Here is a 24,771-nt window from a genome sequence, read left to right on the forward strand (position 1 = left end):
TGAAGGAGACCACATTTTTACTTTGTGAAAACTACTTAGCTAATCATCACCAAGTGCACTCAATCAGAGCCATATGCTTTATAACTGTAAATTTAAGAAACAATTATTTTGTTAATGTAAAATATCATCAGTAAAGTAAAATGTCTACAACAATCAAATCTATATGAGCAGAGAGTACTTCATCCACATACTGGAAGATACATTGTGATTACAAGCAAGATAAAATAAAAAGCTAAAAGCAATTTAAAATGCAATGCCTATAGACCTGTTGTACATGCAATCAAAAACTCAGAACCAGGTCCTGATTTTCAGAGGTGCCAGGCCTCTGGATTCATTGGGAGTTTTGGACAATACAGCAATATTGTGTTTTTCTTAGAAGAAGTCCTCTAAACTTTATGCATCTGTAATCAACTGATATACTTAAGTAAATGCTATATCTTATAGTGAACACAGCTTAAAAGCAGTTGGCTGACATGTCTTTATTCAATTCCTTTTGCTTTCAGTTCTTCTCGAACACGTTTCAGATAATTAGGATCAGGATAACCAAACCTAGGGGAAAGAGAGAAGACTTGTTTGGGCCATTTACATAAGGAAACAATATTTCCCAATTCTACAGCACCTTCCATTAAAATCTCTTAAAGCACTTTTCCAAACATCAGTCTTGCGATGCTCTGTGAAACAAACAGGCCCTAATTTACAGGTAAGAAAAGTGAGGCACAGAAAGGTTAAAGCTAAAATTTTCAAAAGCAGCCATTCGTTTTGGGTGCCTAAACTGACACCTTGAGCTGGATTTTCAGACCTGCTGTGTACCTATAATTCCACTTGTAGTCTATGGGAACTGTGGGTGCTCAGCAACTCTGAAAATAAGGCCCCAATTGTCTCAAAATAGGCACAGTGCTTAGGTAGAACTGGGGGTGGCATGGGAGGCTGCAAAAGTGGTGTCTTTCCTGTCTTTTGATCTCAGGCCATCCAGGAACCAATGTGAATCCTGGTACAAATTAGAACATCCTTAGGGTTGCTCTAAGTGATGCAGTGGGACTCTTGTGCTAACGGGTGGGCACATGTCCCATCTGCCTTATGAATATTTCAGATGGTTTACAAGAAAACATTTCAATTATAGGATCTTGACATGTAAGTACATACCTTATTACAAAACTACCAATATTTGACAGCATGTTGTATACTAACAGTCCAGTTATATCATTCAAATGATTTAAAACAGAACCATAACTTGATGTGTGTATATTTAACCATTCATATTCAACCTTTACTGGGAAGCTGAATGTTTTCTGGGGAGGGGAGAAGGAACTCAGGTGCTAGAAGCTATGGGAAAGCAGGAGGTGTCAATGGCAGGACCTCAGTGCTGCAATACACGGAACTGCGGTTGTCCCTGCCTCAATGTCCCTGAGTTGGTTCAGGGATGGAACCTATATACGTCAGTCTTCATCTATAACTCCTGACCTCTGGCTGGGTTACTTGTGTCTCTCCCCTTCCAGGACTAAAAGGAATCTGGCCCCACCCAAAGTTCTAATGGTCGCATTAGTGGTCTTTCGTCAATTGTCCCAGGAGTTTGGCCTTCCTCTCAGGGCCTCTTGTATCCCTCTTTACAGGTTTCTTCCTTTCTTTCTTCAACAGGGCAGAAGTAAAGTAAGTTAGAGCAAGAACACAAAGACAGAGTCCAATATTCCTGTTATTGTTTCTACTTCTAGTCAAAGGTCTTGGCAGTCTTCACGCAAGTGTCAGTGTAGGGTAGGAGACCCAGACCTACCCTCTCCTATGGGCCCCAGCCCAGGGACCCTGGGTGATACAGTCAGAAACTTGTTTTGTTTAAATCTCCTGCTGCTTCTCTGAGTTGCTTCCTACCTCAGGGTCTTGCAGGTACCTGCCTGGTAATCTTCTCTGATCCATTCTGGCAGTAAAATGGTTTCTCTGGGCAGCTTCCTCTGGTCTGACCCTGTGGAGCTCCTTCAGAGCGGTTCTGTCTCTGGATTGCGGCATTTTACCCTGGCTGTTGTTAGCCTGCCCATTGGCTGAAACTGGGGACATGACTGCTTCCTTTTTAACACTTTGGTGTCCATTCCCTTGTAGGGTCTATACAGCTCATCATAAGGGGGATGTATTTCAGTTATTGTCCGCTATGTATACCCTTCTTGACTATCTGTTGTTCCTCTGAGGACAATATCATTGTGTCCATATCAAAGCATTTCAATTATTTCAGTATTTCTGTTGTACTGTTTTCCTGTGCCAGGGATATACTATTACTTTCATTAATTTTTAGTGACTTTGTCTGGCACTGCTCTCACACTGACATGGCCCTTACATGCCTTGGGTTGCAAAGGGCAGTGGCGTCCAGCCAATTACCCGGATTCTACAGCACCTAGGGATTCCTCAATGCAGGGGGAATCTTCCCTTGCACCAGTAGGCTGCTTTATGGCCTGTGACAGCAAATTGGTGCAAACCTGGCTCCCAGTTTGGCCCCACATCTTCTTTCTTTTAGTCTTATCCTTTATCACAAGAATATCTTTTCTCCTCGATAGTTTATACAGTAATATAGTTTACCATTTTCTCATGATAGTGTAGAGAAGTTTATTAATATAGTGCTAACCACTGTAATACTGTGGGTTACACAAATACTTGCACTAAACCCAGTATATAGTATATACAATTTCTGAGCTCCAGTAACTTGTTTTCTTGGTAAATAACATACAAAACTCTAACACTGTAATTTAAAAAAAAAACTGCCTGATTTGTGCTCTGGGTTTGGGAGGGGTCTCAGGGCTGGGGATTGGGGTGCAGGGTTGGGGTGCGGGCTTACCTCGGGCAGCTCCCGGTCAGTGGCGCAGTGGGAGTGCTAAGGCAGGCTTCCTGCCTGTCCTGGCACTGTGGGCAGAGCTAGGTTCGGCAGGAGCTAGGACAGAGCTAGGTCCGGCAGGTCAAGCTCCTAGGCGCTCTCACCCACAGGCACTGCCCCCCCAGCTCCCATTGGCCGGTTCCTTGCTAACAGGAGTGCGGAGCCAGTGCTCGGGGCCAGGGCAGCACGCGGAGCCCCACCTAGGAGCTGGACCTGCTGCTGGCTGCTTTCAGTGCACAGTGCGGTGTCAGAACACGTAGAGACTAGCCTGCCTTAGCTGGGCAGCACGGCCGACGGGACTTTTAACTGCCCGGTCGGCGGTGCTGACCTGGGTCGCGACCTGAGTTTTAAAACCACTGATCTAGGAGGTGAGAAAAATGGGTTCATTTACATACTCAATTATTTTGTAATTTGACTCTTTAATTTGACTGATTATTCTGTTTTGGTATGTATGTACGTATGTATTTATTTATGACCTCGGTGGGGCCTCATAGGACAAACAAATAATTTTAAAACCAATTTTGTACCAAATGTGCATGTTTTTACAGAATGTTCATATGGTATTTTTCATTCTGTATCTGGGACATGTGCTGAGGTGGGAGTTGGGGTGTTGGTTCTTGGGGGATGGGTAAAGCTGAAACAGGGAGAGTACTACCACATCTGGTCTCAGAACTGCTTGTTCTGAAGAAAGGAAGGTACTTTACAGCGAGCAGAGATCAGTTGAGTAGCACGCTTGGCAGGTGACAGAGCCAGTGCCATTAACTGTGAGTGTCACACGGGGTGCAACGTAGAATTGTATTTGGAGGAATAACTGCATTGTTGTATCTACACTGCTTGCTTTCCCTGACCACACCGGCTCTGCAACAATAGAGTGCCTGAGTGGAGTATATAATGGTGCTTAGCCTTGCCTAAAGTAGGTGCAATTGCAATGGCGTTGTTAATGCCTGTGCATTACTGAAAGAAATTGTGTGCGTTGATACAAGGGGCCTGTTTCTCCACTGCCTTGCACGTTGTGTAGTTATTTACACCTGTGCAAACTGAGTGTAAAATGTATCATATCAGGATTCTTACAGCAACCCACTTTGCACAGGCGTAAATGACAACACAAGGCGCAAGACAGTGGAGTGTGACTCAAGATGTTTTACACAAGTGCCAGTAACTTGCAATGGTACTAGCAATACCAAAATGCTTTAGTACAGGCCTGTCAATCTAGCATCTTTGGCAAGCACTAAAATCACTTAAAAATACTCACGCTTCAGGTCCCCCATGCATGCTTGTTTTATGGTGAATATCATTCCAGGTGATAACATCATTTGCACCAGAAGTACGTGATTGTCCCACTGTGAAGATCAATCTTTGGTCAAAGGCCCTTCTAAGCAGCTGCAAAATTTCTCTTCCTTCCTTGTTATCAGGTAAGTATGCTGTTCGATTTGTTCCAGAGTATCGTCTGCCGGGGTTTGGATGGTTTTTCTGTTTTGTAAAGAATACAACGAAAATGGTCTGTATACCCAAGGCCCCTCCTTTCTGGCTCTTTACATTTTTTTTCCTGAGAATGTATCAGTGTTTATTACAATTCAAAAAAATGGGGAGAAGGGCGGCAGGAGGGGAAATCAGTAAAAATCAAAAGCGAAGGGCAGCGGGCAAGAGAGTGATGCTTGGTACTCACAGGGGCGGAGGGATACCCAGTACCAGGATGTAGTGGGCAGGTGGGGAGCAGTGTCCAGTACTTACAGGGTGCAGCAGGGGACCTCATTATATAGCAGTTGAGGAAGCCTTCCACACTCTATGGGCCTGTCACTGCAGCAATCAGGCGACTTCAGCTGCCAGGACCCAGGACCCTTCCCAGGTCTGCTCTCCCACTGAGCAGAGGGAGCCATGCTGAAGGGCCAATGGCCAGGAGGGGAGCAGAAGACTGCCCTGTGAGTACTGGCTCCCCTGCCTAGACAGAACTCCCTTCCGACCCTTTAGAGAAAGTGGAAGGGACCATGCTGAAGGACTGGGGTCAGGAGGATGTCTGCCCGATAGGGGGGCCAGTACTCATAGGGCACAGCGTTCAGTTCCCTGAAGGCCTGTTGCTGCAGTTGGGCAGTCTTGGCTGACAGGCCTCGGCTCTCTGCCCATCTCTGAACAATTCCTGGGTCCCATAAAAGCCAAAGTTAGGGTGAAAAATTGGTGAATTCCCAAAACTGACTTTTTCAAAACCCCAGAATTTTTCAGAGAAAATCAGTAAATACCCAAAACAAAGGGCCTTATGTATACCATAGATATACTAAAAACATATGAAAACGAATCTGCCACCTCAATTTCTGCAATGCTATTAGTCAGGCTATTAGCTTAATGGCTATTAGCCAGGATGGGTAAGAAATGGTGTCCCTAACCTCTGTTTGTCAGAGGGTGGTGATGGACGGCAGGAGAGAGATCACTTGATCATTACCTGTTAGGTTCACTCCCTCTGCGGCACCTGGCATTAGCCACTGTCGGTAGACAGGATACTGGGCTGGATGGACCTTTGGTCTGACCCAGTACGGCCATTCTTATGTTCTTATTTATTCCCATCTCCCCAACCATTCTCCAACTCCTTCCGTCTGTTCAAAAATCATATTGCATGCTTAATTTTGACTTTGCTTTTCTATTTACACATCTTCTCTTTCACCTCTTCACTGGTTTCCTGTGTATCTGAGGTGTCACTGAAATTCACCCTCACTTTCAATAGCCTCACCAGATCTCATCTCTCCTTTCCTCCCTGCCCATCCCCTTCATTCAATTTCTCACATTTTCTTGTCTTGTCTCCTCTCCCTTTGCTTTTCCCACTGATGTCATTGCAAGTGTTATTTGGTCTGCAGTAGTACCTAAGGATCTTGATCAGGGCCCTGTTGTGCTAGGTGCTGTACAAACACATAACATAATCCAAAGCCCTTACAATCATTTCCTCCCCCCAATGCACTACACACTTTTTTAGCCAAGCGCTGGGCCTGATTCTCCTCTCACAGCAGTTTTACACCAGCATCACTTCACTGATTTCAATGGAGTTACTCCAGATTTACACCTACATGAAAGGAGAAACAGGCCCTTTGCGTATAACAGTGAGGGCTACCATTTTGGTTTTATCTTTCATTTGTATTGATTAATATTTGATATTTTTGTGTTTCCCTTGTAGCTCTGACCCAGCATTGGGTGTTAGTACTGCATATTAATGGCACTCCATAAAGAAATATAATACAATGTGATGTGACATGAGATCCTATTTGGAAAACTGAGATTTGTAATGTATATTCAGAGTACCAGAGCCTAACAAAAATATTGGAATAAATATCTGCTGGATTAAAAAAAACCTCTCTTTAGGATATAAAAATGGAAAAATATTAGATTCTATATTCGAGTTTGGTTTTGTTAACTAACAGCTTCTACACACTTCCAAATATACTTACAGTTTGAACCCCACCTTGCATACGATATTCAATCGTAATACTCCCACATTGAGGATAGCCAAGGATTGGAAAAGGAAACTTTGAGACAGACATTGTTCCCTCTGGTTGATTTCCTTGTATGAGTCCATAGAATGTATTACAGACTGGACAGGCAGGCTTATACTTCATTGCCTCTTGGATGCATGCTTTGCAAAATTCATGTTTGCACTTTTGCAGTACTTCTTTTTGATGGATTTTATCCATGCAAATGGCACACACATCTTTGGCTTCTCCTCCTCCTGCTAACTTTGGTCTAGGTTGTTCTTTGGGAAGAACCCTATTCATTTTCCCGTCATCATCTGCATCCAGGGAAGTTCCTGTAGCACCTCTATAGCTGGTACCATAAATGAGAGGGGTCCCTTCTTTAATCTTTACAGGGCCTTCAGTGTAAAGAAAGCTCCTGATGTGCTTTTCAGCAGCATGCAGAAGATCTGGTAATCCTTTTAAACGGAGTTTCTCCTCCTTTTTATAAAGTATTATACCTGGGTTTTCCAGTTGTAGTTTATTAAAGTATTTATTCAGTTGTTTTTTCTGATCACTTGAAAGTTTCAAGCAGAGGTCTTTTTCAGTTATCATTGCTGAGGCCTTCTGAAATGCATTAATGAAGCTTTCGTAAGCATGTACAGACATATCTGAATCTTTGTTCTTAGGTTTAAATATGATGCATGCTTTCTGGCTCTGTGGAGAGCCCTTGTTTTCCATTATGGTATCAAATGTTTGATTTATCACTTCAATTTCTTTACTTAATATTGTTTCCAAGAGTTTAAGCCCAACAGAATCAACTTCAATTCCATTTCTATATGTGTAAGCATCAGATGTTATTTTCATAGGTTTTTCAAGTGGGCTGTTCACGTTTTTTTCTTCAAGAAATTTTTTTGCAGCCAAAATCTCATTTGCTGGACCACGCAGTATTACTGTATTTCCTTCAATTTTGGCAAGAAGACTCCTAAACCTGGTATTTAATTTCAGTAGTGTTTCATTTAACTGGGAACTGTTTGTCAAAGAAACTTTTTCTTGTTTTAAATCTGCTATTCCTTTCTGAAAATCAGTGATAAAAGACTGCTGAGCTCTCTCTACTGATCCAGAACTCCCAACAGATATGAAGCTTACTGAAGTGAGTCCCTTGTCATCCTCTTTGCTTTTTATCTTTACGTTGAAACGTTGCTGTAATTCTTTAATTTGTTCTTCGTAGACATGGTTAAAGTATTCATAGAGAGCTGATGGAACTTCAATATTGTTCACTTCATCCAAACCATTCTCATTCACATCTTCCAAATCATTTCTTTCAGAGTGTGAAAAATCAGTGTATTGGTCATTTTTTATACGGAGTTCATCAAAATAGTGATACACTTTTTCAATATCTGCATAGTCTCCTGTCACTTTCTCGATGCCGTCGTTACTAGAATTTTTTTCTATTTTTAAGTTTGGGCACAGAGTGGTCACTTGTTGTCTTTCCTGTTTAGTGAACAGGTCGGTATTCAAGGTTGCAGACACATGGAGAAAAATCTGAAAATGAAAGAACAAGCAGAGATCATTATCAGCTTTCCTAAAATGTTCAGCTTGTTCTTTCAAATATTTAATTAAAAAATCTTTCTACTCTAGTTCTCAGCTTGCCAAGATTATTTTGTTTTTACTGTATATAAACACTCTTGCATATAGTCTTCTTTGAACTCATGTATACTGATATACTGCCATTAGTATCCCTATGTACACATGCATGAGAACCAATCCTGCTCCCAATGAAATCTGTGAAAAAACTCCCATTTTCTAATGTGAGCTTCAGTGGGGCAATGTAGAGGCCATCCACAGTTCTCTCTTAAATTGAGACCCAGTGCACATTAGCACAACATGAAAAGCAACTCACGATCTACTTTGCTAGTATTATTCATTATGCCACAGGAACTAAGGACCATCACAAACCTCATGACTCCAAGTGCAAGGCACACTTCTTTGACCTGTTTTCCCTATCGAAAGCACAGTGCAGTACGTACATTAAAAAACAAACAAACAAGCAAACAAACAACCCAAAACCAAAATCCCACCAAAACAAAGCACTACATTAGATGTTCAATTATCCTCTGGAGAGGATGAGAGAATGAACCACTTGACATAGATGTGCCTGACGCTTATTGTAGTACTGGAACATGCTCAGATTCAATGATGACAAGAGCAATATAAGAACCTATATGGAATAGAATATCTGATTGTACTTATTAGTTCCTTTGAAAGGGTTCCTATATTTGCCTCAGTCGCAACCCAGGCATACAAATTGGTTCTGAAAAATATAAATGTCCCCGGATTTCAGAGGACACGCACATGCCACAAACATAATTATGACTGCAAATCCCTACCACTGCATTACAAGTCACCATGCCATACTCTGTGTCTATATGTTAATTAGGGGTATGGACATGTCTCAGTGCTTGCTGACTGGGAAGTTTATAAATCTAATGCATACTAACAATTTCCAACTCTTCTATTCTGGCTAGAAGGTGAAATGAGCTCTTTCTCTCCAACTGGTGTATGGAAGCAGAGGTGTATAGGTGTAAGTCATGAGACCTTGAGAGCCTGGTGAATTATTTTTTCTACTTTATATTAAACATACCTTTTCAGTAAATGCTCTAGAAGATGAACTGGCATCATGTTTTTCACCAAGCTGTTTCTTATCAGATTTCTTCTGAAGTTGTGAAAAGCCTGAAGTGCTGGATCGGCCCGAGGATTGTGGTGTAGGCTGGCTTTCTCCATGATCCTCTACTTCTGAATCTGCCTGGATAAATATCTTCAGACTTTTGCCATCAATTTCTAGGGCATGGTTTTCACGTGATTTCACGCGGTTCTTATCTATAGTGAGGTGGAAATAAATTGGGGGAGAGGGGGGAACTTCTGCTTATTCTGGTGTATCAATGAACACTAAACAGTCAGATTCTCCATTGCTTTGCCCCTTGTGTAGTCATTTTCACATGTGCAAAATGAGTGTAAAAGGCTAACATTCTGATCTGGTAAGGTTTTACACCCACTTTGCACACCTATGAATGATTACACAAGGGGGAAGGAAGAGGAAAAACAACCCCCAAGGAATTCACACAACATATATACTGTGAATTTTAAGGTTTGAAATGAGATGTGTTCAAGCCTCTTTTGTACTGTCCCAGTGCTGGGGCCATTAGCTGCTGACCCTGTCCACAGTACAAATTAGGGCTCACCACCTAACTGTTATATAGCACTTTTCATCTGTGCATCTCAAAGAAATCTATGCTGGTTGTCAGTGGCCACCATAGTTCCCATTCATGTTCCCTTCTCTCTGACCATGCCCCTACACTAAGGGTACGTCTACACTTACCTCCGGGTCCCGCGGCAGGCAATCGATGTTCTGGGATCGATTTATCGTGTCTGGTTTAGACGCGATAAATAGATCCCGGAAGTGCTCACCGTCGACGCCAGTACTCCAGCTCGGCGAGAGGAGTACGCGGCATTGACAGGGGAGCCTCCCTGCCGCGTCTGGACCCGCGGTAAGTTCGGACTACGGTATTTCGAATTCGGCTACGTTATTAACATAGCTGAATTTGCGTACCTTAGTCCGAAGTGGGGGGTTAGTGGGGACCAGGCCTAAGGACCAAGATGTGAGTGACACAGGATCACCTAAAGTTTGCTCTGTCTACAGAGTATCACAGCCAGCATGTGGCACAGCTCACATACCCGACACAGAGAGGTTCACAGCTGGGGTGCTGCCTAGGGGCATAGCAGGTATACGACCTTCCCATCCACATGCCCACAGGTGGCTACTGCTGGCATAGCACCATCCTGCTAAACGTCACAGCTGATATACCATCCATCGCCCCTACTGAGGAGCAGCTGGCAAAATGCTTTGAGTGGCACACGCTGCGGCCATGCTGAGTGACACAGTTGACATGCTGACCTGTGACATGCTGCTGGTATGCCGTCCCATTGTGCAACGGGCACCCTGTATCCCTGTGGCACAACTGGTGTGCTGCTGCCATGCTGTTGAGTGACATGGCTAGCACTCTGCATCACTGGGGGCACGGATGGCACACCCTGTGTTCCCCCATCTCCAGGGCACGGCTAGCACTCCCGGGCTGCACTCCCCACACTCCTGGGGCACAGCCGGCACACACACACACACAGGGTACGGCTGGCACATCCTGCGAGCCACCCCCAGGACATGGCTAGCACACACCCCAGGGCCCCTCTGGGGCTGGCATGCACGGACATGCTGTCGAGCTATATGGCTGCGCCCCCGCCCCTCTCGAGAAGCCAGAGTGGAGTGGGCCATGCCGAGGGCACCGGCCAGGGGCCGAGCCGGGCCGGGCCTGGCACCCCACCCCTCACCTTGCTCCAAGTGGAAGCACACCAGGTAAGTGCCCGGCTCGGGGCCCGGCTCCACCTCGCACTCGCCTCCCCCGGAGCGCCTCGCGGACTGGAAGTAGCTCTCCAGCTTGAGCGGCAGCTTGTCGCCGGGCCGGGGCCGGGGCGCGGGAGAGACCCACACCAGGAGCGGGGCCGGGAGAGCGGCCATGGCGCGCGGGGCCTGCAGCTGGCGGCTGCAAACTTTCGCTTTCGATTCCCAGCGTCCGGAGCGTCGGTTGCAAACAACAGAAACTCCCCGCCCCGCGCTCAGTCCCGCCGCCCGCGCCGCTCCGGCCCGCCTGCCAGGTACCGGGGCCACCCCGCCAAGGGCACATGTGGGGGCGGGCCGGGCTCGCTAGGGCCCCGTGCACCCGCGTGGGTTCTCCCCGGGGAGGGGTACGGCCCCAGGTGCCCTGGGCTCGGGTAGGGGGCATTGTTTGCGCCCGGACGGTGCTTCCTTCGGAGCAGCAAAGTAACCCCCTGCTAGCAAAGCCGGGGGGGGGGGCAGAGAGGGCCAATCCGGCGCTGATCTACCCCGGTGCAGTCCTGACTACAAGGGAGGGAGCAGAGTTTGGCCCCAGGAGCTGAATGGCACATAGGTCTGGTTTCAGAGTAGCAGCCGTGTTAGTCTGTATCCGCAAAAAGAACAGGAGTACTTGTGGCATCTTAAGGCTACGTCCTCACTACGGGGGGGGGGGTCGATTTAAGATACACAAATTCAGCTATGCGAATAGCGTAGCTGAATTCGACGTATCGGAGCCTACTTACCCCACTGCGAGGACGGCGGCAAATCGACCTCCGCGGCTCCCCCGTCGACGGCGCTTACTCCTGCCTCCGCTGGTGGAGTACAAGCGTCGATTCGGGGATCGATTGTCGCGTCCCGATGAGATGCGATAATTTGATCCCCGAGAGATCGATTTCTACCCGCTGATTCAGGCGGGTAGTATAGACGTAGCCTAAAGAGACTAAGGCTTGGTCTACACTACCCCCCCCCAATTCGAACTAAGGTACGCAACTTCAGCTACGTGAATAACGTAGCTGAAGTCGAAGTACCTTAGTTCGAACTTACCTTGGTCCACACGCGGCAGGCAGGCTCCCCCGTCGACTCCGCGGTACTCCTCTCGCCGAGCTGGAGTACCGCAGTCGACGGCAAGCACTTCCGGGTTCGACTTATCGCGTCCAGACTAGACGCGATAAGTCGAACCCAGAACTTCGATTTCCAGCCGTCGAACTAGCTGGTAAGTGTAGCCAAGGCCTAACAAATTTATGCTCAAATGAATTAGTTAGTCTCTAGGTGCCACAAGTACTCCTGTTCTTTTTACATAGGTCTGAGTTTGTGGTAGTAGATTTTGATCTCATAACGCTCCATGTAAATCAGAGTGACTCCATTACACTGATTGAACTGAGAGAATGCTGCCCCGGATAGGGTTCTTACAGCCAGTAGGTGATGGTCCCTTGCGGCATGAACAGTTGGCATTATTTCATGTTGTCTGGCTTAGTTGTTATGTGCTTCCACTGAGGCTGAATTATGGCTGACCGGGGAACCATATGACACTTTTCTGAGTTGTATATATTTAAATTCTCACCCATAGCCTTGCATTCAAGTATTATTTTGCATTGAATTGTTTTACTATTTTAAGATAAATTAATATATCACAAATGCATCTGAGATTTTAAAGTGTGACGTTCCCGATATTTTTGTGTTGGTACATTTTACATGTTTGGGCTAGAGATGCCAGTTTTGGTTGGATGTATTCCTGGAGGTCTCATCATATGACATAATCTTTAATGGGGGGGGGAAGGATAGCTCAGTGGTTTGAGCATTGGCCTGCTAAACACAAGGTTGTGAGTTCAGTCCTTGAGGGGGCCATTTAGGGATGGGGGCAAAAATCTGTCAGGATTGGTCCTGCTTTGAGCAGTGGGTTGGACTAGATGACCTCCTGAGGTCCCTTCCAACCCTGGTATTCTATAATTCTTGGAGTCTCCAGGCCAATCCTGGAGGGTGGGCAACCCTAGTTTTGGGCCCAGATCCTGCAGTGAGCTTTGTGGGGGCAGACTTTTGCATTTGTGTGGTTCCCTAGTGAAGTCAGTGGTGCAGGGTTCTGCTCATGAAGAACTAATTGTGGGATCAGGACCTTGGATGTGTGTAGATGCATTTACTGAAATGTTTGCAGATGCATTTTTCTGAACATCCTTGAAATCATTTGGGTAAATATGACTGCATGTATCTCACTGTGCAGATGCACCTATGTTACAATGTACAGTTGCATAACTGCTCCTGGTGTGCCAGCACATCAGCAAAACTGCCTATATTTAATATCACCTTAAGGGCTTCTATGAACCTGGCCCTGAGGCATTCTTTGATGGCCTCCATGATCTGAGGAGCTGATTCTCTTCTCACATCTGTGAAAATCAGGAGTCACTCCACTGATACACCATTGATTTAAAGGAGAGGAGATTTGGCATTGTGCCTTACATCAGTGATGGTAGCTGATTGTGCTTTTGTTGTTAATGAGCTACAGCATTTGCGTTTTGCCTTTAGAAATAAAGTCTCCCAAGATTTAGAAGCATTTGGAGCTGGGGTTTTGATTTTGTCTAGTACAGAAATTAGGGCCTGGAGGAGACCAGGAGGGGGACAGAATAACACCTTTAATGCAGCTTGAGAGACCAAATAGCAGAAGTTTCCATTTAGCAGAAGTTTGACTCTATATTAGTTCTGTACACATAACCCGCCTGCATGCTTTGCATTTCCAAAAGGGCAAAGATGGGATTGCAGAAATTAAAGAGGACATTGTTCAACATTTCCAATTAAATTATACGGACTCCTGGAGGCAGTAAAAGCAGTATTTGGGGTCAGTTGATTAGCAGAGTCTCTCAATTGATGAATGAAACAGCTCAAGAAAAAACAGAACTAGAACAGAAGCTAAAAAGGTTACAAGATATTCATAAAAATACAGGTTCAGAAAAAAAACATATTAACAATTAACTATTAATGGGAAGTTGAATATGTTAATGACAAATCCCATTGAAAAAGCCTTAAGGTATGCAAAGCAGATGTTTTATGAAAAATGAAATAAAAATGATAGGCTATTGGCATGAAAGCTTAGAGAAATTAAAGAGCAACATATTATTCCATCAATTAAGAAAAATCAGCAAAAGTTAGTTACACACCTGAATGAAATATGTGCTATTTTTTGCTGCTTATTATAAAAATCTCTATACCTGAGATACTCTAAGCTCTGAAGTTATTCAAAAATATCTGGAAGTAGCAGGCTTGCCAAAGATGAGCAAAATTGATAAAGAAATAACTGAAGAAGAAATCCTAGAGGCAGTAGCAAGTATGAAAAGTGGTAAAACTCCAGGACCTGATGTCTTTCCAGCTGAATTGTACAAGGTATTTAAGGAGGTATTAGTGGGTCCTTTGAGAGAGGTCTTTCATGATATGTTGTTAGGGGAGGAACTTCTACACTATATGAAAGAAGCTACTGTGGTAGTTTTCCCCTAAAGAGGAAAAGACCTTACCTTCTCCAGTTCCTCTAGGCCAGGGTCGGCAACCTTTGGCACGCAGCTCGCCAGCGTAAGCACCCTGGCGGGTCATGCCAGTTCGTTTACTTGCCGCGACCGCAGGTTTGTCCTATCATGGCTCCCACTGGCCCCGGTTCGCCGCTCTGGGCCAATGGGGGCTGCGGGAAGGGCGGCCAGCACATCCCTTGGCCCGCGCCACTTCCCGCATCCCCCATTGGCCTGGAGCGGCGAACCGCAGCCAGTGGGAGCTGCGATCGGCCGAACCTGCAGTCGCAGCAAGTAAACAAACTGGACCGGCCTGCCAGGGTGCTTACCCTGGCGAGCCACGTGCCAAAGGTTTCCGACCCCTGCTCTAGGCCCATATCTCTGTTGTATCATGAAATTAAGATTTTAACAAAAATACTAACTAGCCGATTGCAGTTTATGCTTTAGTTTATATAAATCCAGACCAAACTGAATTAAATAAGGATAGACAAATGTCAGATAATATTCAGAGAGTATTTGGAATCATCCATAATGCCAGATCAAAAAAATCAATTTCTCTTGTTATCACTAGATGCCTTTGGTAGAATAGAGAGGAACTTTCTATTTCAAGTCCTGTCACATATGGACTTTGGTCACCAATTCCTTAAATGCATAACTGCTCTTTACACCAGCCCAAAAGCAGTGGTGCCAGTTAATGGGGTTAAATCTCCCCTTTTTGAATTACGCTAAGTGATTAGTCAGGGATGTCCATCGTCTCCTTTACTTTTTGCACTGGCTATGGAGCCTTTTGCACAGATGATAAGGAATAAGGATAAGGAATAACTATTCAGTAAAGAAACGTTTCTAACTTATTTAGAGATCAAAACTAATTTTAATTGTTCCGCTTTTCCCTGGTACCAATACTTTCAGGACAGGTACTATGTTTCTCATCTTTCTAGGAAATGTGTTTTATACAGAAAGCTAACTTTAATGGAAGTGATGGCATCTGGAAATAAAAAAATAACTAATTTATATCAATCTTTGCAGCCAGCTTTCCTAACAGAAAATTGTCCATATGAAAATTTCCCATATGTCTGGGAAAAGGCTCTGGATAGACAAGTTACCCCAGAGGAATTGGGTTTGCTCTGGAAAAGAGCACTAGCATCCTCAGTGTTACAGTGGTACCTCACACCAGTCAGGTTAAAAATACACATACAGACGCTCCCTGACTTACGCAAGCATTCCGTTCTGGAATTCCTTGTGTAAGTCAAATTTTGCATAAGTCGGAGACGTATACCCGACAATGATGCCAAAAAAATTAAAAAAAAGCTTACGGAACTTTTTCCATAAGTGTGGATTTGCGTAAGTCAGGTTTGCGTAACCCGGGGAGCGTCTGTATAGACTGAATAGGGATGAATATTGGAGAAATTGTGGTGAAAGAGGAGATTTTATGCATATATGGTGGACATGTCCAATCATTAGAGAGTATTAGGCTGCAGTTCACAATCAAATATCACAGATTATTGGATACTTATTACCAAACAATCCTTTGGTAATCCTCCTGGGGCTTCCTATTGGAAATGGTCATACAAAAGTAAATGAAGAATTAATCTCTCATCTGCTAGTAGCTGCTTGGCTATTAGTAGCCTCTCATTGGAAAATAAAATAAAATATCCCAACTATTGAGGAATGGTTCAAAAATACGGGAGATTGTTTTTATGGAAAAATTAACACACCAATTATGTACCCAACAAAATACACAGAGGATGGATAGATAGATAGATAGATATTTGGTCACCTTTTATTCAGTACTCAAACAAAGTACATTCACTTGCAAAAAAACTCAGCCCACCTGTCCATTTTGTTTTAATATTAGCATTTGATAGACATACCTGGTCTGTTAAATATGTGCATATAGAAATTTCATTAAATTTAATACAATAATTAGAAATGACAGAAGTATTGCAATGATGCTCACTGTGTAATATGGTAACACCCTGTTAAATAGAAAGATCTGATGTTTATATATTGCTGTATGTCTCTTTAAACAAAAGCTAACTGTTGTTTTGTTGCTGATGTTTACATGGCAAGAATTTGTAAACTTGTTAAAACTTCTTAAATAAATAATGGGTTCCTTTCTAAAGAAAGAAATTAGGGCCTGGAGTAATATCTGGATTTGGAGCAGAACCCTTCCAAATTGTGGCTCATCTAGATGAAGACATTTGGTCTTCAGAAAATGAACAGTTGGCATAAGTTATTGATATTGCGCCAAAACCACAGCCCTCTAGCACTTGAGTTAAATGAGAACTCGTGAAACTGCTGGTAGCATCCTAGCTAGTAGAGGGCAACATATCACCTTTCCTTCCTCCTCCCCCACACATACTGTCTCACTCGCTGCATTACAACTGGCAGCAACTGAGTCCTATGACTCCAAATGGGCAATGTTTTAGTTTTAATCCACCTCAGTCATTGTGATGACAGCAGCTGGTTAAACCCAGCTTTATGTTCCTATATAAATTGTCAGGAGAAACAAGGACATGATAAGAAGATAAGGATCAAGCCTCAGACTTTTAACTAGCACAGATATTCGTAATAGGTGTGCTAATTTAACACCTTACAGTCCTGTGGTGCTGATTCCCTGCTGAATATGCTTTGTAGGATAAGGAGTTTTGAAAGCTGCACATGATGGCTTTGACTTGCTGAACTCTTCATGTAGTAGAAGTACTAAAATCTCACCGGGGCATGAATGCAAAGAGTTCTATAGCATTTATCTCAGTTGGTTCCTTGATTGCTTACAGATCTCTACTATAAGCTGTATGTCATACACAGAAGCAATGTATTTAGTGGTCTGGGCAGAGGCAACGCGTAACTGTTGAAAGTGTGTGTGTGTGGGGTATTTTGAACCCACTCCCTGCAAAAAAAAAAATATATATAAACCTTGGCAGAAATGGGGGAGGCGTGACCCTGCTGCCCCTCTTCCCCCCTGCCCACATATGTCGCCCCTGGGTCTGGGGACAGGTCTGAGAGGCAGAAACTCTGAGTCAAAATCAGCTACTGACTCTCTCTTTAATCTTAGACAAATGACCGAGGCCAAAATTTTCAAAACTGAGTGCCTAAAGTGAGGCACCAACACAAATGGCTAGATTACTAGAGGTACTGAGCACCCATGAGTCCCTCTGAAGTTAACCAGGCAATTTATAATCCTTATCTATCCATCTTCTTATACTGTGCCCAGTTCCATGGTATCTGGGAGCCTGCTGAGGCCCCCAGGTTGGAAAATTTTGGTTTGAATCTGTCTAGTCTGTGTTGTCCTAGCTGCAGAACAGGGGTAATGTCCCCTCCCTCCTAGGATAGTATTTACCACCTCGCAGAGGGATTGAAGGTTAATGTGCAAAATAAGATGCTGAGCCTGCAGGCTGAAACTCCTGTTGACAGTCGTCTGGGAGCACCATGGCAACCTGCCTGGAGAGTTCCAGGGGAGTTAGGAAAAGTCTGTTGGGGAAAGGCAGTTAGACCGGTGGGTGCTGGAGGGGAGGAGAGGGCTCAGTGGGGGTGGGGAGGAGAAAGGGCTTGAAGATGGGGAACATGATGAAGATGCTGGTAAGTGACCAGGAAGAAAGGAGAGTCAAAGAAGTATTCGGGGGTGGGGCGCAAAGTGCCAGAGTCAGGGTATTTAAGGGAATAAGGATATTGGAGGGATTACTGATTTAGACTGAAAGAAACAAGCAGAATTGTAGCCAATAGGTGGTTCTGTCTTAGTGTGTAACCTGGCTTGACAGTCAGGGAAATAAACCACGTGCCTGCAGAAGGGAGAAGATTTGTCAGCTAAAAGTGGCCTATACATACAGGCAGGGGGAGAGCTGTAAATTTTGCCTCATATCCCTCCCTACACAGGCTCAGGTCCAGAGTTGTGCGGAAGCCCCTTCATTTAGATTTGGGCTCCACTGTTTTGGCCCTTTCCCAAGGAATAACCCCCCTCCCATTCCCAAGAGATTTCCCTGCTCAAATCGTTGAAGACATTTCAAGCCAGGCCCAAGCAGGGTTTTCTGGTCAGCACAACTCCTGATGCAGCTATGTGGTCATTAGGGAGAAAGGACTGAGGAGAACCCCTCCTCTCCTTCCCTACTGCCCCATCCCCACCCAGCCCTGAAGCTTCCCTCCATCTCACACAAGTGCTCTGCACTCCTAATATATTGGAAAATGGCCTTTGGAGGCCCCTTACCATCTCCTGAGGGAGGGCAGGAAGAAAACATAAAGAAATGATCAGAACATCAAATTAATTTTCTCTTGGTTACATTATCCACTTCAGGAAGCTGTTCTCTACCCCAAACTGAAACATGCCCTATGTGGGAAAAACAACCAGCATGGCCAGGGAATGTGCTGGGATGAATCTTGCAGGGCCAAATTCACCCCAGTGCAATTTTATTGACCTCAGTGGATTTACAGCAGGGATTATTTTGTCCCCCCAGTTTTTCCCTGATGATGAGTAGGAAGTCAATAAAATTTCATTGGGTGAATTTGGCCTTGCAAGATTTAACCCAGCACATTCCCTGGCCAGACTGGTTGTTTTTCCCACATTGGGCATGTTTCAGTTTGGAGTAGATAACAGCTTCCTGAAGTGGATAACGTAACCAAGAGAAAGTTAATTTGATGTTCTGATCATTTATTTATTCTTGTTATTTGCCTTGCCGTTTTTGCTAATGTGAAGGGGGCAGTCTTTCAGTATTGTGTTAAATTAAATGTGTAAGTAGTGTAGTGTAAGTATATATCGAAGTTTTTATTTCTCCTTTCCCCAAAATAAATGCTCCGTGATTTTTAAGGAAACATTTGTGTGTGCGTGCACATCAGTTTGATCATAGGTTGACTAACAGGAATCAGTTTACATAACGTTTTTGAACAGTATTTTGTAGAAGTTCCACTGTTATTCATTATTTATGAATGTGTTTTTATATATTATAGGTGGAGCTGGTAGCACAGCCTATTATTAAATTTGTTTGACCTTTCCCATTATAAGACTGTGGTTTCACTTGCTTGTAACTTTGCCAATCTTTAACCATTCAGGCAGAAATTTTCCATGATGGATGTCTGTCTCAGGCTGATTTTCTTTTTTTTTTTCTTTTCTTTTGAAAATTTCAGCCAAAAAGTTGAGCCATTTCCAAGAACAAGGCTAGGGAAAAATACATTGCCTTTTAGTGTATTGAATGTTAAGAAGATTCTTGTTGTAATGTTAAGAAAATTCAGGTGACCTTTTCTTTGTGAAGCTGTAGCTCTCCCAGGCCTTGGAGCAGGGAATTGAAATTTGGCAGGAAAGTGGCCTTTTATCCTTTTGCCATCCTTGTGAAAATCTGTCCACGTTTGGCTAAATTATAAACCTTAGAAAAATCTTAGTGTGCACATGCTCACTAGAGTATATTTATACGTGTGGGTAATATAATGTGTTTAATTTTCCCCCTTATTTTTTGTATTATTTCACAGACGTTCAATCCAGAGACCCTTGAAGAGGATTACAATTCAGGTAAGCTTCTTTCTTTTCACATTATGGAGCAGATTAGAATTTATAAATTTATACCCTTCTTCTTTGAACTACCGCTTAAACAAGTAAAGTTGAAAGCATGCAAATGGTTTAGTTGAAAGCAAACCAAAACGTACGACTTGGACAAGGATGTCAATTTTATGTTTCGTTAGTTTTATGTGGTTTCCTCACACCTTTAAAAGTACAGTACAGGTGTGCTAAAGAAAAGATGTTTTGATGAAAGCCGTTCAAATTCAGTGCACCTTACTAACAATGAGATGCAGAACAGTCTATTTTTAGACTCTAACTGTGCAGAGAAATCGGTACTCTAGGTCAGCTGAAAAGTGTGGTTAAACTCATGCAAATTGTAAGAATGTACACAAACAAGTTAATAAGATACCTACTTTATGTAAAAAGTAACAGAGTCTTGTGGCACCTTATAGACTAACAGACGTATTGGAGCATAAGCTTTCGTGGGTGAATACCCACTTCGTCAGACTCTTTGTTGCTTTTTACAGATCCAGACTTACATGGCTACCCCTCTAATACTTGACTACTGTATGTAGTTCTATAGAAATCTACCAACACAGAGGAGTATACATCTCCGGGGATTGGTAATGGTATAAAGACCTGTGCAGCTCTTCATTGCTAGTTCTATCTGGGGGGTTATGATAAAAAAAAATTGATCTGACAGTTGTTTGGTGATTTATGTGAAACAAGATGGTGGCCCATTTTCTTTTTCTACAGTGCTGCTTAAAGTTCAGACTTGCAGGGAGAATGTGCCTTCTGTGGGTTCAAAGGGAGGGCCTGTGAGGAGCTGCAGAGCTAAAGAGTGAGCTTATTGGGTGAGAACATAGGACTGGAAAACCAAGTGTTCACAGGTTTGTAGGATGAGGTGGATATCTGGCAGCTCCAGAACGTTGATGCTGAGCCTCTTCTGTTCCTCAAAATCAAAATGGACTCCCCAGGCTCCTGAAATTCACATTAGTGGTGATGCATAAAAGATTGGAAGAAAGGTGAGAAGGCCTAGAAGAAGGATGGGATGATGGGACCACCCAGACAGGGAAGTCAACATGGACAGAGGAAGGAAGAAGAGTTCCTTCTGGGAAGTCAGGGAAAGGCACTTGATTGGAACAAAGGTGAGGGTGTAAATGTAACCTGGTCCATAGGACAGAGTCCTTACAGGCTGCACATTGATTTAGGACACAAAGAGTTGGCCCGGCTGGGGTAGGAGGAGAGTTAAAGTCATGGCAGTTGACAAGTAAATGAGCAAGAATAGGGCCAGACTGGGGCTTATATAAGGCCTTTGCTTCCTTGCTTTGTTGGTAAAGGGAGCCAAAAACTGCATATCCTCACTGTGTCTCTGAGGTAGAATGGGAGAAGTGAAGACTATGACAAAAGAAATGATCAGTAAGTAATTTTCCCTTATCATCCCAAGTCAATTTAAAAAATAATGATCGAAAACTTTAAAATATGCTGTGCATTAAAAATGTGTTTGACATTGGATCACTGCATTTCTCTTAATTGATTTATTATCTAGTGTCCAGCATGGATACAGAGGAGGAAAGCTTAACAATTCCCATCAGTAAAGATGTTTATGAAATCCTTACAAGACGAGAGAGCTGTCTACGTGACCTCATTGAGAAGAAGTTTGGTTGTATATCTCTTCTTAAGAGTATAAGATGTCCTCTTGAAGTATACAGGAAAACCCTGAAGGAAGGAATTGAGATATCTGTTTGGATGGATGATATGACAAGACATAATGCTGATGCTTTGGTGAATGCAGCCAATGAATATTTGCACCATATTGGAGGCCTTGCTCTTGCCCTGGCGAAAGCTGGTGGGCTAGAAATTAAACAAGAGAGTAAACGTTATATTGAGCGTCATGGAACACTCACCACTGGTCAAATAGCGGTAACAGGTGGAGGCAGGCTTTCTTGTAAGAAAATTATCCACACAGTAGGTCCAAGATGGTCTGCATATGAAAGTGAGAGATGTTGTCAAATACTTGAGGCAGCCATTATAAATGTCCTGAAATATGTTAATGCTCCAGAGAATAATATAAAGTCTCTGGCTATCCCTGCAGTGAGCTCAGGAATTTTTGGCTTCCCACTAGATTTATGTGCTCATGTGATTGTAAAGACTATAAAGAATTTTGTTGAGCTAGCTCCATTATTTGGCTGGATCAAAGAAATCCACTTGGTGAACATTGATGAGCCCACAGTTGCAGCAATGAAAACGGCCTGTGAAAAGTTGCTGGGGAGGAGTGATATCAACTCACTTCAGGAGACTCTGCCAGCTTCAGCAAACCAGCTTCAAGATTCCATCACAATCAATGGTCTTCACCTACATATCGTAAGAGGACAAATTGAAGATCAGCAAGTAAGTCTTCACAGTGGACCCTGAGGATCTTGTGAAGTGCTGAGTGTGGAGTTGCATCCCAGCACCTTGCAGGATTGGATCCTAAGAGATTAGAGGGCATGTTGTATTGATCGAGTAAATATGCATCTTGTCCTCTTGTCTTTAGCCATCCAACATTAGAATCAGTGGACCAAAACAATATATACCCAGGTGTCGTCTTATAATATAGCTATTGAATTTGAAAAGTTTTCTTTCTGAGTGAGCCCTGCTATGAGAGGATAGAAGACAACAACACATAGAATAAAGTTATTGACTGTCCTGACTCTACGTTAACATTTACTTTTTTTTAATGTAATATTTTAATAGTTAACATTTTTTATTGTATCCCCAAGAAGTTTTCTCTCCTAGCTCCTATCATGTCCTGCTTTTTTTGTTGTTTTCCTGGAATGGGACGAATGCTCCTCTGAAGATGTCTACACTACTGGCTAAATCGGCACTGCTGCGATTGATGCAGCGGTGTTGATTATGCGGGTCTGGTGAAGACATGCTAAGTTGATGGGAGAGCATCTCCCATTGACATAGTGCTGTGTAGACACCACTGTAAATTGACATAAGTTATGTTGATTTCAGTTACGTAACTTGAGTAACTGAACTAGTGTAACTTAGATTGACTTATAGCATTAGTGTAGACCAGCCCTCAGTCTCACTATTGGGGCATTCAGTATATACTACAACAGCTTAAGATATTTTCTAAAACCAGTGTACACATCATCTTTAACCAGTATTTTATTTAATTTATTATAGCATGGTAAAAAACATGGCAATCCTAGTTATGGGCAAACCAGAAAGGGTGATTAGATTGGAAGCTGCATCACCTGATAGTATTTGTTTGAAACAGACCATTTTTCACAGAATTTTCCATACCTTGTTTGTTAAAGAAACATCTTGACTCCTTAAGAAGTTTGTTTTTATAGATGTGGAAATAAATTATGACCTTTGGTTGATGAGGGAGAAATTCTATCAACTGACTATAGAAAGTTATATTTCTTCTGAGCAATTGAATGGGTGTAGCCCAAAGCCTTGTATTTTTAGTTACTCTTAAACAGTCAAGCTAAGGTTAGACTCATTATTTCTGTGGTCAAAATACCATAAGCAAAAATTTTGCATTTCACAAACTTAGTTCCAAATTACAGCAGCCCTAGGGAGTATGTGGTGGGCAGAAGGAGAAAGCTTAGGGATTTCCATCCTCTCATTGTGCTCCTGCACAGAAGGCAGCCATAATTTTGCAATTCCTCCTGAGTACACAAGATTGTGAGGACTATTTGCGTGACTGGCAGTGCTTACTACTTTAAGGCTACATCTACAGTACACACCACTGGTGGTGGTGTGTAGGCTACATGTAGCTACATGCCACAGTGAAAAGCCTGCTGTATCTACTGCCTGCTGCAGTGTGTAGCTACTCATGTCAGTGAAAGGCTCTGGCAGAGGGAGACGGGGAACATTTCAGCAGCTCCTTGCTGCCGGAGCCTTTCACTGCAGTGGAAAGGCTCTAGGAATGGCCCCCTGACAGAGCCTTTCCATGCGGAGGGGAAGGGCTCCAACAGTGGGGAGCTAGTGGACCCTTTCTCTGCTGCTTCCTTCCCCATCTCCCCTGCTTGACTGCTGGAGTCTTTCCTTGCACTGGGAAAAGGCTCCAGCGGCAGGGAGGTAATAACACTACAATGCTAAAAAAAGCAATGTAGATGGTGAGGCACAGCTTGGGTGAGTAGAACGAGTGTAGGGGATTTACATAAGCACACTCTTCAACTGTGTCTTTACTCTACTTGCCTAAGCCTTACCTCACTGGCTACACTGTTATTCAACCTGGGGTGGGAGGGTGGGGAGGAGACTGCGCTGTTATGTATTCTACACAACATTGAAAGAAGCATGTAGTGTAGATGTCCCTTAAAAAGTGAGGTTTCTGGATGGATGGAGTTTTTATAAGAAAAAATTCCACCAGCTGCACAGGTACATTTGAAGTGGGGATCTGACTGCAGTGCAGGTAGAATATGCATTTACCTGAAGTGAAATATACTGAGAGCTTGTGTTCTTGTCTTCCAGACTGCAGTTATTGTTAATTCTGTGGTCATAAATGATGATCTGTCAAGAGGAAACATTTCAAGAGCAATTCTAAAAAAAGCAGGCTCATTTCTTCAGCAGGAATTTCGGTTTGAGTCTCAAAAACTTCCTGCATCTTGTGAGAAATTCATATTGACAAAAGGATACAATCTGGCCTGCAAGTCTGTGCTCCACATAGTATGGTCATCACAAAGCAGCAGTGATTCACGCAAGGTGATGTTCTGTTAGAGAGGATTTTCACTCCTCTTTTTCATGTCAAAAAGTAAAATAAGGTCTAAAACTCTCCTTTTTTTCTGTAGGTACTAAAAACTGCAATGTTAAGATGTTTGCTTAAGATTCAGGAGCCTCCATTTTCTTCAATTTCCTTCCCAGTAATTGGATCTGGAGTATTACATTTGCCAAAGGATGACGTGGCAGATATTATGATTGATGAAGTTTTAAGCTTTGCAAAGGAACATCCTGGGAGGAAGTTAGATGTGTATTTTGTGATCCATCCAAATAACAGTTTTGTCTACAAGGTAAGGTATTTAGTGTTAACTATAAGTAGAAGAACTCACAATAACCATGAAGAAAGTTTCCTTGAATTTCTACAAGCTAAAGTACTTTAC

General features: G+C 43.3%; 2 protein-coding genes across 4 annotated transcripts in view; one reads left to right on the top strand and one right to left on the bottom strand.

Annotated features, from left to right (window-relative positions):
• DTX3L (deltex E3 ubiquitin ligase 3L) lies at positions 1–10,917 on the bottom strand. Its single transcript, XM_034785822.1, has 5 exons — positions 10,666–10,917; positions 8,924–9,159; positions 6,280–7,824; positions 4,104–4,321; positions 1–549 (listed from the first exon to the last, which is right to left on the bottom strand). The coding sequence occupies exons 1-5, from the start codon at positions 10,850–10,852 to the stop codon at positions 480–482; spliced, it is 2,256 nt and encodes a 751-aa protein (XP_034641713.1). The 5' UTR covers positions 10,853–10,917; the 3' UTR covers positions 1–479.
• Positions 10,532–24,771, top strand: part of PARP9 (poly(ADP-ribose) polymerase family member 9) — a 27,641-nt gene continuing 13,401 nt past the window's right edge. The window contains exons 1-5 of one of the 3 annotated variants that reach the window (XM_034785819.1): positions 10,532–10,690; positions 19,648–19,687; positions 21,225–22,066; positions 24,146–24,376; positions 24,463–24,681. In XM_034785819.1, the coding sequence (XP_034641710.1) occupies positions 10,547–10,690; positions 19,648–19,687; positions 21,225–22,066; positions 24,146–24,376; positions 24,463–24,681 (1,476 nt within the window). In that variant the 5' untranslated portion in view covers positions 10,532–10,546. Of the gene's footprint in view, positions 10,691–10,896; positions 10,990–19,647; positions 19,688–20,652; positions 20,824–21,224; positions 22,067–24,145; positions 24,377–24,462; positions 24,682–24,771 lie in introns of those variants that run through there. The other 2 variants (XM_034785821.1, XM_034785820.1) reach the window with 2 other exon arrangements.

The sequence above is a fragment of the Trachemys scripta genome, chromosome 11, assembly GCF_013100865.1.
Source record: "Trachemys scripta elegans isolate TJP31775 chromosome 11, CAS_Tse_1.0, whole genome shotgun sequence".
NCBI classification, from domain to species: Eukaryota; Metazoa; Chordata; order Testudines; family Emydidae; genus Trachemys; species Trachemys scripta.